Source organism: Maylandia zebra, linkage group LG18 (assembly GCF_041146795.1).
Source record: "Maylandia zebra isolate NMK-2024a linkage group LG18, Mzebra_GT3a, whole genome shotgun sequence".
NCBI lineage: Eukaryota > Metazoa > Chordata > Actinopteri > Cichliformes > Cichlidae > Maylandia > Maylandia zebra.
The window spans coordinates 8,504,101-8,523,497 of NC_135184.1; the positions used below are offsets into that span (position 1 = coordinate 8,504,101).

The window sequence follows — 19,397 nt, forward strand, 5'->3', positions numbered from 1 at the left end:
GCAGCAGCTTAGTGCATTTAGACATGTAGACCTGGTCAAAATGGCCTGCTGAAGTTCAAACTGAGCATCAGAATGGGGAAGAAAGGTGCTTTAAATGACTTTTAACGTGGCATGGTTGTTAGTGTCAGACAGGCTGTTCCGAGTGTTTCAAAAACTGCTGATCTACTGGTATTTTCCCACACAACTATCTCTAGGGTTTACAGAGAAAGGTCAGGAAAGAGAAAATATCCAGTTGGCGGCAGTTCTCTGGGTTTAAATGTGTCGTTGATGCGAGAGGTTGGAGGAGAATAGAAAGACTGCTTAAGAAAGCAACAGTACAAGTCCTGTCAGCTTAGAACAGGTAACTGAGGCTTCAGTTGACACCGGATCACCAAAATAAAATTGGATAACGGGAGACTAGAATAATGTTGCCTAGTCGGATGAGTTTCTGCTGTGACATTCAGATGGTAGGGTCAGAATTTGGTGTAAAGAACATGAAAGCATGGATTGATCCTGCCTTGTGTCACAGTTCAGGCTTCTGGTGGTATAATGGTGTACGGGAGTAAATGCCATGGCCTACCTGACTTTTTGCTGAGCACGTCTGTTCCTTTATGACCACAGCCTCTAAAGGCTATTCGAGCAGGAAAACGTAGCATCTTACAAAGCTCAAACTGGTTTTGTGAACACGACAGGGTCGCTGTACACTGGCCTTCTCAGTCGCCAGATCTCAATCCAGTAGATCACCTTTGGGACGCATCGTGGATGTTCAGTCGGCGTATCTGCAGCAACTGGGTTATGCTGTCATGTCAATGGATGAAAGGGGTTAAACCTGGGACTAGCAAGGTGTACGTAATAAAATGCTTATAGAGCTAATAGTTTAACAGTTCATCATATTTTATCAAATGGGGTATGTTTTGTGTATAATTCATTTTCAGGTAAGTGTATGAGGGTAGAAAGTACCATTTGCACCACTGAAATTTGCTGATGTATATAATGGCAAAAGCAAAGTATGGGAACCTTGAATGGTATTTACCATAATTGAGAAGATATATTCAGCCTATCTATTATCGTTAGACTACATAATTTAATAGTAAAAAGGATTAAACAAATTTTCAGGACTGAACACCAGTTTTCTTATCAAACACGAAAACTTGTGAACGCTCATGTTGCATATTTCATGTAGCTTCTCGTCAGAACATAAACAGATGCAGATCCTGTGGAATATACTGCAGTTTATTCATTCTAATTGATGTTTCATCTTAAATATTAAAAACATCAAGTAAAAATGACCACATATATACACAGCAGCAGAAGCAGGAGTTTGGGCTGAACTGAGCAGGACACTGTTGTGCTTTATAAGTTTCTACTTGGCAGGGGACAAAAGATACATTTACCCTCGTTGTACACACACTGCATGTGAAACGAAGCCACGAATACGCTTGAGTGTTAACCTGTCTCTACGTTAAAGGTTTTACATACCCTACTCACCGTAATGTGTCGAGTGCAGCAAATTTCTATCAGTAGTTTTAACAAACATTAACATTTTGTGTCCTCTGAAGAGAAAATAGTGCTTAATCTCTGGGCAGGAAGCTAGCTGCGATGTTCACAGATGCTTTTACACTTTTGTCAGGTCAAATAGGTGTTCAGACATTTTTCTAGCACCACATGATGGTTTGTTGCCAAACAGACAGATGTACCAGCGGCTGTGTGCTGGTGTTAATTTCCCACCCTGTTAACACCTGATGGATGTGCATTAAATCTCATAACAATCCTTGCATCTAATCAAATGTGAGGCTACTACCATGTCGATGTTAGTGCATGTGAAAATAAAGCATCTATGCACTGTACCTATTTAAATGTATACAATCTATATAGTTAACTCTGCACATGAAGCCATCCTTTTACCCAACAGGACATATTACGTTTCTGTTTCGGTCCACAGGATATACTGCTGTTGACCCCACCTAAAGCATAGTATTGTCATTTAAATGTAGATATAGGCAAGGGTGATTGGAGCTAACACAACAAACTGAAAGGAGATAGCACACATACAGTACACTTTTAACAAAGACGAACGCACAAAGAAAAGACAAAAGTTTCAAGAAATAAACTCTTTCAGATGGTAACATAAGATATGGAGTATACTGCAGAAGTGAGCCTAATGAAACTACTTGTTGCCTTGAAAGTAAAGGTCTGGAAACTGTGGCATGGTAATGGCGATATACTGAAGGTCTTTGCAAACATTCTCTGTTCTAGGCCTCGGATTCTGATTGGTCGGTGGCAACGCTGCCATTCAGCTCGCCCAGTCCTGATTGCTCCTGGATGTCAGTCATCTCCCCGACAATGAAGGTCGGCTCCCCTCCTTTGCTGTTGGCCGAGCCGCTGTCTGGCTGCTTGGCCGCTTGGTTGGCCAGAGTGGGCTCTTCATCCAGCCTGCTGGAGATGGACCAGTAGAGATGAGCATCAAGTCTGGCTGCAGCTAATGACAGCTCTCGTGCTGAGCAGGATGGCGTGTCCACCTTAGAAGGAAGCAGAAAAGTAAGATGAGGATTTCTCTGTTAACTTTTGTGTAGTCCAAAATGAATAGACTGGTTCTTTTATAGCACTTTTCTACTCTGACCACTGAAAGCACTTTACACAAATTGCCTCATTTACCCATTCACACTAGCACTGTTTGGTATGCTTTTTCACACAGTCATACTCCGATTGATGCCTCAGAGAGCAACTTCGGGTTAGTATCTTGCCCAAAGATACTTGGCATGCAAACTGGAGCAACTAGGAAGTGATGATCCACCAACCTACTGATTAGCAGATGACCTGCTCTATCATCCGAATGAACCCAAAATCCTTGCTAACCTTTTCAGTTTCAGTTTAGATTCAGGTCACAGTATATCATCAGATAATTAGCTTGATTTATTTAAAATTTATTATAATGGTTTAATGATGCCTCGATTGTTTACTCTGCAGCATGTTGGTTAACTTCTACTGTGTTAACATGTTCTATAAAAATTGATTTGAATTGACTTTGTAATTGCCGTCATGTATTCCATAAGTTAGAGTTAACACATATAGTTCCATTTCAGTATTTTCCGTTTTAGTATATTAGCTTTTGGGGTGCCCCTTATATGTAGAAAAAAGTGCTTGTGTGAATGGCTAAACATGAGACATCTTATATAAAGTGCTTTGAGTGCTCAAGTACAGTAGAAAAGTGCTATACACGAGCCAGTGCATTTATCTTCCATAGGCTTTAAGAACATCAAAGCACCAGACGCTGCTTTACAGCATCTGTATTTTGATTTCACACATCAAAGAAGCAGCAGCAGAGAATTTTAAGCAACTTCCACTTGATAGCGCTCACCTTCAACCACCCAAACAGTGTCTTATGTTTCTGAAGTTTCTATTTTGATCTAACTATGCTTTTAATATTTGTCATACATTTTGTTTGGAAATGGATCCCACCAAGCAAGCAGGAAACATTTATTTATATTAAACTTTTACCCAGACATGAATAGCAAAGTGCTTTAGAAAAGGCAATAACAGGATGTGCAAAACTTAACTCAATTTATAAAATAATTAAAAGGAAAGTTAACAAAACAAACAGCATACATTAGCAAAATGGTAAAAAAAAATAAATTAAATAAATTAAATAAAATAAAATAAATAGACAGATATTTTTTCATTGCAGTTTGAAAGCACACTTTAAAAATGTATTTATTATCCAATGATCACTGTGTAATTGAATTACAGACAATGTTGGTAAAATGGCAAGAGCAAGTACTGCAGGACTTGTTTTAGCACAATGGCTTGAGAAGACAATGTCGACTGGCTTTAGAACTTTTATTTTTGAAAAACTATAACTAACCAAAATAAAAACCATTACAAAATTATTTTCTTCTTTTGACTGATCTCTTTAGGGGTCACCTTATCCCTAATATTCTCATCTGTCCTTATCCGCCACATCCATTAATCTTCTGTGTGGTCTTCCTCTTTTCCTCCTGCCTGGCAGGAGCATTTTCAAATTCCTTTGTCCACTATATCCCATCTCAACCTTGTCTCTCTTATTTTGTTCCTAAAATGCTCAGCCTGAACTGTCCCTCTGATGTTCTCATTTCTAATCCTGGCCGTCCTGGTCACACCCAGTGAAACTCTTATCATCTTCAACTCTGCCACCTCCACCTCGGCCTCCTGTCTTTATGTCAGTCCCACTGTCTCCAAACCATACAGTATAGCAGGTCTCACTACCACCTTATAAAAACCTCCCCTTTCACGTATTCCACTCCACCCTGCCTGCACTCTCTTCCTCATCTTTCTTGTGCTTTGTCCATTGCTTTGCATAGTTGACCCCTAGGTATTTAAATTCATCTACCTTCATTACCTCTACGCCTTGTATCTTCACCTTTCTGCCTGCCTCCCCACAAATAACAACTTCTTCTGTGAACAGAATAGAGACTCTGGCATGAACTCATCTGTCAGCCTGTCCATCACCACTGCAAACAAGAAGGGGCTCAGAGCCGAGCTGACATGATCCCACCCCCACCATGAACCCATCTCTCACGCCTCATCATTGTCTCACTGTCTTCATATCAAATTACTTTAATGGATCCTTACAATTTTCCCTCTGTCAGCGCCACCACAACCATAAACCACCATCTACTTTTCCATAATCACATATCTGCAAAACTAAAGACATTGCTATCAGACTCAACTATGCATTGTGTCTACTGCCAGTCAGTAACATGTTAATATGCTAAACATCAACATGTCACTTTGGGCATATTAGCATGAAGACCTTAGGATTTATCTCAAAGTATTACTGTGTCTAAGTACAGCCTGACAGTTCTGCCAGCTTAAATGCGAGTTCCTAATCTTTTTAGTGTAATCTGCCTCATCCACTTCTACAACTCTGACTGCATTATTTTATTTTAAAGACATCTGTTTTCTCAGGCTATTTTAAACCATTTGATATATAAATTGTCTGTTATTTTCAGTAAATTTCATCCAAAATAACAAAACTAGTTAAAAACTTATAATCTTATGACAATCTGTGTGATTTTGCTTTGGCAAAAACATCTTTCCAAAGTTCCTTTATGCAGAAAAAAACCTGCAAACTTGAACATGAATCAAACTTCACCATATTTTCTGTGTTTGTCTGCTCACTTCAGTGCTCACTTCAGTTAGTATTTCTGTTTATGTTTTTAAAGACTCATTGCATTAGGCTACAAATGCCCACGTATGTAACACATGTCCATGTAATGTACAGTCCACATCTCTACAAAAATAAACATGAAATAAATACTTTAGTCAGAGTTCCTACACATCCCAGCATGCTTTTCAACAACCCCAAGAGAATGTGAGAATTCAGCTGCCAGTTACACGTGTAGGTGGAGACAGGAATAGGGATAACAGACAAAGAGTAGATAATAATCTTGGTGCTTCTAGAAGAATTGTTGCTTAGTTCAGATGATGAATTATAGAAAATTGTCTTTTTTCTTAAACTCTGAGGAACTAACAGTGAAGCCTTACATTTATGTAGCTATTTTACTCGCAAGCTGTACTGTTCATTTGCTTCCTTTGTTTATTTTCAGTTCATTTCATTACTTTATCCCAATAGGAGTTCTCAAGATGGCATTTCTAATGTTCGTTTCAGGAAGGTTCCTTTACTGATCTTCACCTTTTACCTGGTGGCCAGGACTTAGCCCACAGGGCGTTTGAAAAAAGGGACATGTGCCTACCCTCCTGTAGGTCCACCACCTGCAGGAGGCGCCATAGGGTCAGAGACCCTGGTGGACCGATCCCTGGCTACAGGGTCTAGCGATTGGGACATGGAACATCACCTCTCTGGTGGGGAAGGAGCCTGAGCTAGTTCTCAGGTTGAGAGGTACCAGCTAGATATAGTCGGCTCACCTGAACGCACGGCTTGGGCTCTGGAATCAGTTCTGGAAAGGGGCTAGACTCTGTCACAGTCTGGAGTTGCCCGTGGAGAGAGGTGGCAGGTTAGAGTAGGTATCTTAGTATCCCCTAGGCTTGCTGCTTGTACATTGGAGTTTTTCCTGGTGGATGAGAGGGTTTGTTCCCTAGGCCTTCAGGTTGGGAACAGGCCTGACTTGGGACATGATCGAAATGGATCATGTTAAAGAAGGAGTCCTAACAGGCTTGGTTAGCCTATGGGCCTTCGGAGGCAGCCAGTAAGTACCTATAGGCCAAATAGATCGCAGCTCAGGCAGTGGCCAAAGCAAAAACTTGGGTGTGGGAGGAGTTTGGAGAGGCCATGGAAAAAGACTTTTGGACTGCCTCAAAGAGTTTCTAGCAAACCGTCAGGCAACTCAGGAGGCAAAAGTGGTGCTCTACCTGCACCATGAATAGTGTGGGTGGAGCACTGCTGACTTCAGCTGAATATATTATCAGGCGGTGGAAGGAATACTTCGAGGACCTTCTTAATCCCACTGAAGCGTCTTCCGTAGAGGAAGCAGAGCCTGGGGACAAGGGGGATGATTGATCCATCACTGAGGCAGTTAAACAACTCCTTGATGGCAGAGCCCCTGGGGTGGATGAGGTTAGCCAAGAGTTCCTGAAGGCTCTGGATGTTGTAGGGCTGTCTTGGTTGACATGCCTCTATGATGAATATGACCGGGGACCGGAGAGTGTGCTCCAACTATAGTGGAATCACATTCCTCAGCCTCCCGGGGAAAGTCTATGCCAGGGTGCTCAAAAGGAGAGTCTTTCCGTTAATTGAACCTCAGATACAGGAGGAGCAATGCGGTTTTCATCACTGGACCTGGACTCTTTACCATCTCGAGGATACTTGAGGGTGCAGGGGAGTTTGCCCAACAACCCCTACAAGCCATTCCATCCTCACACAACTGTTGCAATAGCTTGGTCCATATAGCTGGCAATAAGTCAGACTCGTTCCTGGTGGGTGTTGAATCAATTCTGTTCATGATTTTTATGGACAGAATTTCTAAGCATAGCCAAGTGGCGGCATGCATCCACTTGGGCGGTCTCAGAATCTCGTCTCTGTTTTTTGCGGAGGATGTGGTTCTGTCGGCTTCATCAAGTGATAGCCTCCAGCTTGCACCGGAGCAGTTTACAGCCGAGTGTGAATCAGCACCTCCAAATCTGAGGCCATGGTTTTCAGCCTGAAAAGGGTGGAGTGCCCACTCTGGGTCAGGGATGAGTTACTGCCCCAAGTGAAGGAGTTTTGTTCATTAAGTGAGAGGAGAGGGCGGCGGGAGATCGACAGACAGATTGGTGCGGATGCTTATTGTTAATTATTTTTACTTCAGCTATGCAGAAAGCTTTAATAAAGGAATAAAGTGGAACATCTCTTAATAGGGAAGAGAAAATACAAAAATTTAACTTCACCATTTATTTTAAATTATTTCTAGCCTTAGGATTTTAGTGGTAACTTTCACATGCTTGTCCACATATAGAGCCTGTATATAATAACACAAGAAGAAAACATCGAGATGAAGCCAAATGAGTACTTTGTAGCCCGTCCTAAGGACAGTCATCCACTGTGACATTTTGAAGTGCCTTACTCAAAGTGAAGCAGGTTCTCTGAACACTACTGTTCTCTTTCCTTCACCTTATGATGTTTTCCGTCATAGCCAAGCAAACCTTCTTCCATAACTAGAGAAAATAAATTAAAATAATAATAATAATAATAATTAAAATAAATTATACTGTTAACAGAAATGTCACATATTAAATGTTTTTGGAAACCAACATAGCCACTAAGAATATTTGGAATACTTTAAAATTTCTGTGAGTAAATTTAAACACAAATTCATGCAGTCCTTGGCTATCTGCTTGTTGATCATGATTAGGAAAATTGAGGTGAGATTTTCTGTTAAATAGTAAATTATATTTTAAGACAGACCCTGAGGCACTTCATCTTCATGAGGTACACATACTTATAAGAGAAGATTTTACTAGACGTGCATGTTAGGTTAACTGGTGATTCTACATTGGCTTTAGGTGTAAATCAAAGCATCAATCTTTGTCCACCCCTTTGTATAACTCTGCGAAAGACTGGCGAGCTGCCCAGAGTGTACCCCCTCTCTTTTCCAGTGACACCTGTGATAGGTGTCATGGGAGTGCAACAAATCATGCTGTGCTTTATTAGCTTGCCCTCATCACATCTTCTTCAAGAGACATTACCTCAAATGTGTGGTGAAAGGCTCCATAGTCGACGTCAAAGAAGCCCTCTGCCAGCGACATCATTGGGCTGAACCTGTGACCCCACAACAACTCCTCTGCAAGATACGAGCTCCTTGCCTGGCATGTCATCCCTGCATGCACAAACAAATGGATGACTATAGAGATTCATAATACACATTTTCCCTCACGGCATTTGTTCTGGTCTGTGTGATAAATGATTTGATATTAACTGGATTCGCTGTGCCTGGCTATGGCAAAGCAGAAGAGTAAAAGCACCACACCAAGAACTCTTACACAAACATAATTCATTTACCCATTTAGTCACAAACAATTTCACTGGCAAGCTGTCGTTGTAAGGATGTTCTCTGCAGCAGAGTTATGACTGTCAGCTAAGTCTTTGTAACATAGCGCTCTGACTAAGGGAATCAATATTTGGTGTAGGTGGAGAGGCCACCTTTACCTCACAGATACACATCCTGAATAGCCTCGATACACTGAGTTCTTGCTAAACTGTGAGGAAACTAGTAGAGTATATCATCCTCTCAGAATGAATCTGACGTAAGGCGATATAAGAGAGGGATAAGGGAGAAAAGATAAACAAGCACATAATATTTGGAACGTCCCAGCTTGTGCAAATTACTTTGGGAATGAATATCCTATAAATCCAGATGCACTTAAGACTAGCAGGAGAAAGTAAAACATACTTTAGTGTACTCCTATATTGTTTAACTTCCACAACTCTTTTATGTCTCTATATCATCTACCTGGTGGCCTCGATTTGTCTTTTATATTTGGTGCTATTGTTTAGCACTTTGTTCATCCCTGTTGTTTTTTTTTTAAAGTGCTTTATAAATTGATATGATATGTTTTTTCAAGAGGATTAGTTTTGCTTTTCCTTATTTCTTTTCTTGTATACTGTTAAAGTCAGGATTTTTACAAGTAATCCCTATGAGCCAAAAGTTCAGACTGCTCCGTACACTTTCTTTAAAACTGTTTTTTTTCTCTTAACTTTGTATGATATCAAGGAGGAGGGATTAATATAGACTCTGTCTGTATTCACTTAATACTTAGTGTGTAGCAGCTATGTATTTAGTATGAGTATTTTGTTACCTATCCCATCATGCATTGTCTGTTTTTTTTTTTTAAACGTAGTAGGATGAGAGGAAAGATGGCAGCAAATCAAGGTAGGAACTGCCACTAAATATTTGCATTTATTCGTTTAAGAAAATTTGCTCAGTGTATTCTATATTTGTGACAAAAATGCAGTAGTAGTAGTAGTCGTCAGTTATTCATCTAGCAGACTCAGCTCTGATATTTTGGCATAAAGTCCCAATAGTGTCCGAAATAGTTTTTTTTATTTTACTGGATGGATGGATGGATGGATGGATGGATGGATGGATGGATGGATGGATGGATGGATGGGTGAGTGGATAGGAATCCTTTCCCATCTGTTTCCAAGGGGCAGCCAATTGGAAGAAATTAGCTAAAGGAGGGTTGCATGTTGTACAGTTTCCTTGTGTATGTGTGGATTCTCTTTGGGAACTCCAGCTTCCTCCCACAGTCCAAAGACATGGATCGGGTTAAATTGGATCGGGTCATTCTAAATCCCTGCAACTACTGGGATCCACTTCACGACAATGAATTAAATAAGCGGAAGAAGATGGATGGAATCTGTGAATCATGCAAAGCCACTCTAGAAGAGGCTAAAAATAAAAATATGGCGCTGGAAATATATAGCATAATAGGTCCACTTTTACTGATGATTTATCAAGAGTGAGTAAGCGCAGCAGGGCTCTGTGATTTGCCCAAGGGTAGATGAGTCTCCAGTTTTAAACAGTTTGCTTTCTGTTGGGGTAACATCAGACTGCAGATTGCTAGACCGTGACTTCTAGGTTTTTGTCATTTCTTGTGCATACATGGAAATGAGTTTCTCCTTATTTTTTTTTGTTCAATGTTTTAATTTAATCTAAACTACTAAACCAGATGATTTCTTTATTTACTATTTACTTGCTGATTTATTATAGGACCTGGGGCTAGATTTAATAAACGGGACAAAATAATGTATGAGTGCAATCCCCAAAATAGCGCTCAGTGCTGTGGTTAGTTTTAAGGGTGATTTACAAAGCTTGCAAGGTTTCTGCCCACAGGAGGAGTCTCTTCATTTCAAAATCAAGGACAACAAATAAAACATGCTTTTTTTAGGGGTTACATTAATAGATTTAAACTCGCAGATGTTTCTTAATTTGGTGTTTGCCTTCTCACCAGTGGCCTCCACCATTCCTTCTAGAATGACCACAATCTCAAAGTCTTCTTTCTCTAGCTGGGCCTGCGACATGTCCCAGAAGGGTGAACGTGCGTCAATCTCATGGGAAATCACCAATGGTGAGACCAGGAAGAGACGATCATCGCCCGTCTCAAAGCCCACACTGATGTCTGTCTGATCCAGAGGGATGAACTCACCTGGAAGAGCCAATAAAGTGGAGACAAGGAGAGAGGTTGTACCTGGAAGCTCAGGTTTAAAATGACAGAATACTAGAAAGACACAAAAGAGATCTTAGAATGAGCGGTTCACATGGCCAAGTATGTTATTATTATTATTATTATTGTTATTATATACTGGGCCATTTGATTTTTCAATAGGTGTAGTTGTTACAGTTTTTGTCACCAAAGGAAGAAAAAGAAAGATTCATTATTAACTGTCTCACCCTCCTGAGTCTGCTTAGACTTGATGAGTTTGGCCCTGATGTTGGCCCCCACAATGTGGGAACTTCGAAGGTCTCCCACCCTGAACATCAGGCAGAGCTTGTCGTCTCTCGGCGAGATAACAGCGTGTTTGGAGAACACCAGCGTCTCAGCTCGTTTGTTAGGCTGCGAGATCTTTACAAACATGCAGCCCACCTGGACAGAGAGGAAGGAACAATGTGAAACATGGGCCCTGCTAAAAAGTCAAAGCCACAGGGAGCCTTGCACAAAGTAGAAAAGCAGAGGATTATTATGAAAGGAACATAATATATAAACACCAAGACATATGTCTTGGTGTTTATAACAAACACATCAGCTAAAGAGCTGAATAATTCCGGTGTAGTCTGCACATCTGGAACACATTCATTGTGGCCGCTGAATACAAACTAACCTTGATCATTTTTTAGAAGAGCTTGCTATTGCCAGTTTCTCTTGTCTAAAAAGATCAGTGACACTTGAGTTAACCCCACACTCAACTGTTTTTATATGCATAGTAAAACAGCCCACGCTACGTGTACATTAGTTGTTAATTTGGAATGTTTCCAGCTCCCAAACATGCATAAACATGATTCAGCCTGGATGTCGGAGTGTGAATTCATCCTCATCAAAAGAGTGCTTACACCGTGCAAAAAAAATTGAGCTTCATCGGCATTTTCTGTGTAAATATTCTTTTTTTTAGGAAGAATACCATCTGCATATAATTTGCGTCATTATGGCTCCACTGTATTTGTGCATTCAATCTTCTCTCTAAGCTAAAAAAAAACAGCGTATCATTATTTTATTTGATTCAGCTGAGCTGACAGGAAGCTTCCGTTTAAGCAAACAGTCTCGGGTCAAACAGAAATTGCAGGCACAAAAGGAGTTAGCTGAATTTGAACACTGACTCAGAAGTTCCGAAGCCTGTTTTTCATTTTTCGTTTCCATTTGTTTCTCTAATCTGACTTCCTGCCTTGCTAAAACACATCTGACAATCTTGTTTGCTACATATGTTACATTCATGTCTACATCGTCATTAATACATAATCAGATAACAAACCATCACAGATGTCAGCAGTATTCATTCTAAATACGAAAGCGTCTATTTAAGATTCTTATATCCCAAAATTACTGAGAATATTCACTTTGGCACTGCATGAATTTAAACTCATGCTTAATAGGAGATAGGAAGAGAGGTCCCAATTGCAGGACATGCACCTGGTTTAAATATTGAAAAGGAAACTTGTAATGTTACAAAGACCAAAAAAAAAAAACACAAAGTCCAAAGGGCATCCATCCATCCCATTCTTTACCACTTATCCGATACAGGATCACAGGAAAGCTGGAGTCGATCTTAAACACACAGTCATATTTACACAGAAGACCGATGGGAAAATTAGACATCTTTACCTTTAGAGTAAAAGAAGGAGCAACTGAAAGACAGGACATGAAGACAGAGGCAGGGCGACACAGAATGGAGGGCGAAAAATGCAGAAAATAGAAACACAGTGGGGCAAAACAGAACCAACAAATATAACAAAAAACATAATTTATCAGAAAGTGAATGTTTGAAAGTCTGAATAATCATATCCTCCGTATATCTTTGAATTGCCATGTTATTGTGGTGGAGGGGTTTGTGCGTTTCAGTCATCCTGCAAGAATCAGCTGGCTCGGGAACTCGTTTTCCCCCTGGATGAGCTACAAGAGGTGCCTGGGGTGAGAGAAGTCTGCTTAGACTGCAAACTGAACCCAGGTAAGGGGTACGAAATCGAGAGAAGGATGGATGGATTTCTAAATATTTCCCCATCTCTGTTTTTTACCAGTTAAGCTGCTCACCATGAAGGCGTTAACCATCGATCCCAGTATAGCCTGCAGCAGCAGCAGCATTGTGCCCACCGGACACTGGTCGGTGATGACACGGTGACCATAGCCAATCGTGGTCTCGGTCTCAATGGAGAAGAGGAAAGCCGAGATGAAGCCATTGACATTGTTCACGCACGGCGTCCACGTCTCATCCTCCAGATGGTCGAGATCACCCCTTGGGAAGAGGAGAAGCAGAATGTGTGAGAAAGGGAAGGCGGGAGGTGACAAAGTGGGTGTCAAGAGGGAAAAATAGACTGAGAGCGAGAAGATATATATTTTTAGACTGGAGGTGCAGAAATATATAGATGACGACTTATCTCTCCATTTAAATTTTCCACCACCTTGCAGCTAATTCCTGTAATGAATAGGAGCAATCCTGTTCATCAGATTTAAACATGGTGCTTAAGCCAACATTTATGCTGTCACTTCTTGCCGAGGCTGCAGAAACCCGCCACTTTCATCATATATCATCACGCGCAACTTGCTCTCAGCATCTTTTGAGGGTTTTTTTCAATCCTGTGCCACTAAGAGTCCGCAGAATTTCTGTTCTAACACACACTACACACACTAATGTCCCCGATTAACACAGCTCCAGCCAGAGAGGGAGCGCTAATTAGCGAAAGTGGTGTTAGGTCATTTATATAATCTATGACTTTTATTGACCTGTGCTGGTGACAAAGGGATTGCAGCAACACTGACAGCTTTCTGGCACAAAACTGAATGGCCTGCAATTGATATAAAAAAAGGGTCACAATTTTTATGAGACGAATACGTTAGTTAATTAGAGCAGAGATCCAGCAATCACAGCTCATGAAGAGGCAGCACATCATGATGAAATACGCTGTAATATTAATACTGCTTTGTCATCTGCTTTTTTGGCTGAGAAAGCAGCTTCATTTTGGCCTTTATGGTAGATGTGTAAAAATCTAATGCTCACTTAAAGAATGGTTGGACTTTGGGGGAAATACGGTGAAAAGATCAATAATGTTCTCATAGCTGTCTGCTAAATATGATGCCGCACCCAGAAGGCAGTCAGCTTAGTTTAGCACTAAGCTGTCAAACAAGAAAAGAGCTAAAATAAATTTCCCTGCCATCCCCACTGAAGCTCCCTGATTAGCACAGTACATCTTATACAGTACATCGCTTCAGTTTTTGCACTCGTTAAAGAAAAGCAGCAAATTTATGAGCAAAATTCTGTTTAAATGGTTAAATTCTGCATTTTTGGAGTTATTACATAGACTTGAATTCAAATTAATTGCAAACATAAATCCATGTTTATGCTTTCTCTGAAATTTTCTGATGATTACAGGTCTAAAAGAGCTCTGAATGGCTTTGATTACAATTGAATTAACCTTTGTTTCAAAGTGAATGTTAAGCAAACCACTACATCACAGCCAGAGAACAAAAATACATGTATTTTTGTTTTTTTAATGCAAATTGACACAATTGTTGCAACACAATGTCCACTCCGGTTAATAACATTTGTATGAAATTCTGAATGCTCCAAACTTATTTCTACATCAAAGGGCAAAGGGCAGTGGCACAGCAAGAAGAGTCTGGCTGTGAATCTGCTTGTTGAGGAGGTTGCAGAGGTGACAAATAGGAAGAGATGTTCTTTTACTTTTTAGTGAAATTATATGTCTTTTCAAGTAACTCAAAAACAACTCTTTAGCTACATACATACAGTGTTGTTTACATTTCTGTCCAACTAAGATTTTGCTGGATGGGATCACATAAACATAAAGATGGTCTTTTTTTTTTTTTCGAACTCTAGATATGAAAAGACAATTTCCCAAAACAAGAAACTTTAATGTGAGGATTTGTTGTCAGAAAAAAGCACACAGACAAGGGAAAATCCTGTTTTTGGTCATAATGTGTTGCTACCATATGAAAAGATAAAGTTTAAATTAGGTCCCATATTCCTGATATCACTTGGATTCAGAATAGGATCCTATGGATCAGGACTTAATCTGTGGGAAATGATCATTTGATGCCCTGCTGACTTTGTAAGTTTGCTCACTTATAAAGAAATGAACAGTCTCTAACCTTTATGGTAATTTCATTGTAATGGAGACAGAATAACAACTGAAAAACAAACAAAAGTTATAAAGTCATTTGTATGTCACTGATTGAAATAAATATTTGATCCTCTGCAACTAACCAGAATTGTGGCCTCCACAGATTGGCTCTGTGCCCATGTAGAACAGATTGCAATCAATCAATCAATTACAGATACTCCTGATCTCAACTCAATTTCTCCCATTCAGGCATCTCCACCACAAGACAAAGAGGCTGTCAGGGACAAAATTGTAGATCTGCATAATGTCTGGTACGGACTATAAGACCAGCAAGAAGTTGGGGAGAAGGTGGAAACTGTTGGTGTGAATATTCAGAAATGAACGAAATATAAAATGATCAATCAGACCAATCTTGCCTCATGGGGTGAGGATGAAAGGTGGTGCATCAACACAAAACTACAAGGAGGGAGCTTAATGAAGGCAGTTGAGAGCACAGTGACCAAAAGCACCACTGGTAACATTACAACACCACGAGGTCTCCCTGCTCAAGAACACACATGTACAAGCCCATCTTAAGTTTGCCAGTGAATATCTAAATTATTGAGAGAAATCTTGGGAGAAATTGCTGTTGTCAGATGATATTAAAATCAAGCTGTTTGTCATCAACACGACTTGTCATGTTTGGAGAAAGAGAAATGCTAAGTATGACCAAAAGTGCACCATCCCCACAGTCAGGCATGGAGGTGGAAGCATTATGCTTTGGGGCTGTTTTTCTCCTAAGGGTACAGGATGACTTCACTGCATTAAGGGGCAAATGGACGGTGCTATGTACTATAAAATCTTGAACAAGAACCTCCTTCCCTCAGCCAGAACACTGAAGATGCGTCATGGATGAGTTTTCCTGCATGATAATGACGCAAAACATACCACAGAGGCAGCAAATTAGTGTCTGCAAAAGCACATTAAGATCATGGAGTGGCCTAGCCAGTTTCCTAATTTCAAACTATAGAAAATCTCTAAAGGCAGATGAAGCTTGGCGTTGTTAAGCGGCAGCCAAGAAGCCAAAATGATTTAGAGAGTTTCTGTAAAGAGCAGTGGGACAAAATCCCTCCAGAGATGAGTGAAAACCTGGTGGCCAACTATGAGAAACATCTTACTGCTGTGTTTGCCCACAAGAGTTTCTCCACTGAGTGTCATGTCATTAAAGACTGTTCATTTCTTTGCAAGGTAGCACACTTACAAATTCAGCGGGAGATCAAATGGTGATTTCCCACACTGCAAGAGATCCAAATACATTAGTGCACATGACTTTATCTTAAATCTTACCTGCAGTAGGCGATGAGGTACCAGATGGCTCCGAAGAAGAGCCATGTTACAGCGTAGGCCATGACAAAGACGAAGAGCGAGCAACGCCAGTTGAGGTCCACCAGAGTGGTGAAGATGTCCGTCAGGTATCGGTAAGTCTCCCGCATGTTACCATGCTGCACATTGCATCGACCGTTCTTCTCCACGTAGCGCTGTCTCTTACGGCGAGTGCGGGCTGGTGGAAGGGTGGAGACAGAAGAGAAGGGGCCCGATTAGAAATCTGTGAGGCTAACAAATGGGAGGAAAAGTGCCATCGCCTTTTGATCCTTTACAGCGTTGAAGACAACTCTTTATTGTTCCATTAAACACTTTCAAAAACATGAGGCTCCCTTTCTGAAATGTTTTGTTTTTAAAGCTACAACTCTGACTGCAGTCAGACGATGAGAATTGGATGAAGGCACTTAGAGAGACGTGAGCATAAACACAGGGAGGTAGCAAGGGACAAAACTACTGAGGGAGATTCAGCGTGGCTCAAAGGAAAGTCAGACTGGTGAAGAAGGGAAAACATAAATGAAAAATGACAGGTGAATAAAACAGAGCAGATGAAGTGCGACGGGACAACATCATCAAACGCTTGGAGAAGAAAAGCTATAACACTGGACTTCATCTGTGTTTTGTTTTGTTTTGTTTTGTTTTATAGGCTTTTTACTGTGGATGCACCAAGCCAGAACTGAAATTATGACACTATACCGCTATCACATACGCTTTAATCAATGAATATCAATCATTGTGCATGCTACTCAAGCTATGGAGACTTATATTAAGGTAAAACAAAATCTGCCTTTTCTGCAAAAAAAGTCTGGCTCTGCTTTGTAGGATTTTTGTCCTTTGCGATGATGACATCAATTCTTGATCACAAGTTGGAGTTAAAACACCGAAGGGTCATATAAACTGCACATTTCCCTAGTTCCCTAGTTAGGCTTTCTTTCTTTTTATTCTATGAAGATGTACGGCAAAGATTGGAGCAAACAGAGCAGAGCTTAATGAGCAAGACTGTCAAAATTGCTGAGGGGTGAAGCTCTGCAGTATGGTCTAAATTAGAAAAGATTCACTACTACTACTGCGAGACAGATGGGGAGGAGAAGAGGGTGCAGGGCTGAATGGAGAAAATGTTCATCCAGGAGTAAGTCAATATCTCTAAATCTCTCGAGATTTTTATCAGATACAAAGAGATTAATAGTCATGCATTTCAGTCTGGTTGAACTGCAGGTCCAGAAAGAAGCCACAACATTTAAAGAACATAGTGAGTGCACTGTTCCAAACAGAAGGGGGATCAAGGACAAGATGTCATCTTGAGAGTCACTCACCCCACCCGAACCGTCCCCTCTCCTTCTCCGTCCCCTGTGTCTTCTTCCTGTGCTGATTAGCATTGGCTTCCCGCTCGGCCAGCTTGGACTGAAACGATCTCTTGACCGGAGCCGAGTTCGGAAGGGAAGAAGTCGTCTCTGTGGTGACGACGTGGCCCAGCTCCTCCGATACGTTGAAGACTCCCGTGGAGGCTGTGACCTCCGTGGCCACCTCCACTTCTTCGCTCTCCACCTTCTCCTCCACAGGGAGCGAGAGCGAGTCCGGACGGGAGGGGAAGATGGAGTTCTCCAGAGCCATGGTCTACGTCTGTGTGTGCGTGCGTTTGTGTGTGTGTGTGTGTGTGTAAGCGTGTAAAGAGTATTAATGTGTTATTGATATCCTCCCTAAGGCAGAGTCTGTCCAGTACCTATTGACTGAACCATTTGTTTGCTTGTCTGAAGCCTGGAATAAAGCAGAAGAACACAATGATCTGATCAAATGAAACAATGGAATTGATTATCTGTTTTACTGTCACAATAATTCACTGTCAAATGATTTCTTTAAAGAAACAGGACCTCCTCACAGGAGTGCTTGAACTCTGATGTTGCTATAATAAATTCTAAAAACCTATAAATAAATGTGTATCATTTTTTGTGCTTTTATTACTATTGTCAAAGTCTCATTTAAAGTCTTTTAATAATAAAATAAAGGAATAAGTCCTTATTTTCAGATTGAATATGGATAACTTTGAAAGTCCTTGGAAATTAGACACAATGGTAGAATAAATTAGTTCTCTGAAAGACCCCTATTCCTGATGCACGACATGGCATATGCATATCAGAGCCACTTTAACTGGTCTGTATGTTTCATAAAAAGCCTCGGGCTAGGAGTGTGTGTGTGGCCCAGACGTGTGTGTTGTATAAGTGCACTTCGTGCTATTTTAAATATGCTGGATTTATACAGCAGGCCTGTTGAAATAGTCTTACATAAGTCCTATATAAGAAGCCGAGTTAAATATATACATGGATAACGAGACGTGATGAAATATTTACTCAGTAAAATGGAGTCCTAGTCCTCTATAGCCTTGGATGATGTGCGTCCATTTGGACAACTGGCGGATTGGACGCCAGAGGAGACTGATGGTGACAGTCAAGATGACGCACTACGCCTGATGGATGGATCAGAAATAGCCTCTGTTAAAGAGTGTCTGTGAGCCGGCAAGAGGGCTACAGGAACCAAACAGCTCAGCTACGGTTTTAATGTCACACAGACCAAAGATAAACGAGTAAAATCCTACCTGCTCAGTGCACCAACTTGTAGATGTGTAAGACCCAGATTGGGCAGATGTTTTGCCATAAGAACGGCGAAAATCGAGTCCAAGAACGAGCCAGGATTCGCAACCTTGGTTCAATTACACCCATTTCTGATATTTACGAGCGACGCAGCATAATCAGTCCACTCTTGTTCGCTTTTCCTGGAAAACAAAGACCACCTCGATCCGACCGCTCAGTATTCACAAAAAATAAAAAGCGGGCAGCCCAAGCTAAAGACACACACACACACACACACACACACACACCCAAACAAACCCGAAAAAAACAGTTCAAGTACTCTGATTAACGATAAGGCTTTTTCAGAACATGTGTCTGGCAGTGGATGTGCGAAATGGAGGCAACAGGATAATAACCCGGCAGCGCGGAGAGCTCCATCATCTGTGTATCTGATGGAGTCGGTCAGGTGTGGAGCGGTAGAGGATGCTGTCATCAGCCCAGCCCCTATCAAGCCTGCCTGCTTGTTTGCCTGCTTGCCTCAGACGCTTCTCATTTCCACAACAGAAGGGACAGTCCTCTCCCTCCTCTCGGTCAGACCCTCAGCATCTGCAGAGTTCACTGATGGGGAAATTAAAGGCCTTTGTGATGCAGTAACAATGCAAAAATGCAGAAACATAAACATACAGATTGGATGTAATAATGCTCATTGTATATGTCATTTTAAATATGGTCTGAT

General features: G+C 41.0%; 1 protein-coding gene across 1 annotated transcript; it reads right to left on the minus strand.

Annotated features, from left to right (window-relative positions):
• Nucleotides 1–1,196: 1,196 nt before the first annotated feature.
• kcnj9 (potassium inwardly rectifying channel subfamily J member 9) lies at nt 1,197–19,246 on the minus strand. The gene is made up of 9 exons (XM_014413203.2): nt 18,688–19,246; nt 18,443–18,558; nt 17,411–17,852; nt 16,065–16,278; nt 12,694–12,895; nt 10,845–11,037; nt 10,402–10,599; nt 8,140–8,270; nt 1,197–2,498 (listed from the first exon to the last, which is right to left on the minus strand). The coding sequence occupies exons 3-9, from the start codon at nt 17,706–17,708 to the stop codon at nt 2,232–2,234; spliced, it is 1,503 nt and encodes a 500-aa protein (XP_014268689.1). The 5' UTR covers nt 17,709–17,852; nt 18,443–18,558; nt 18,688–19,246; the 3' UTR covers nt 1,197–2,231.
• Between the last annotated feature and the right edge of the window lie 151 nt (nt 19,247–19,397).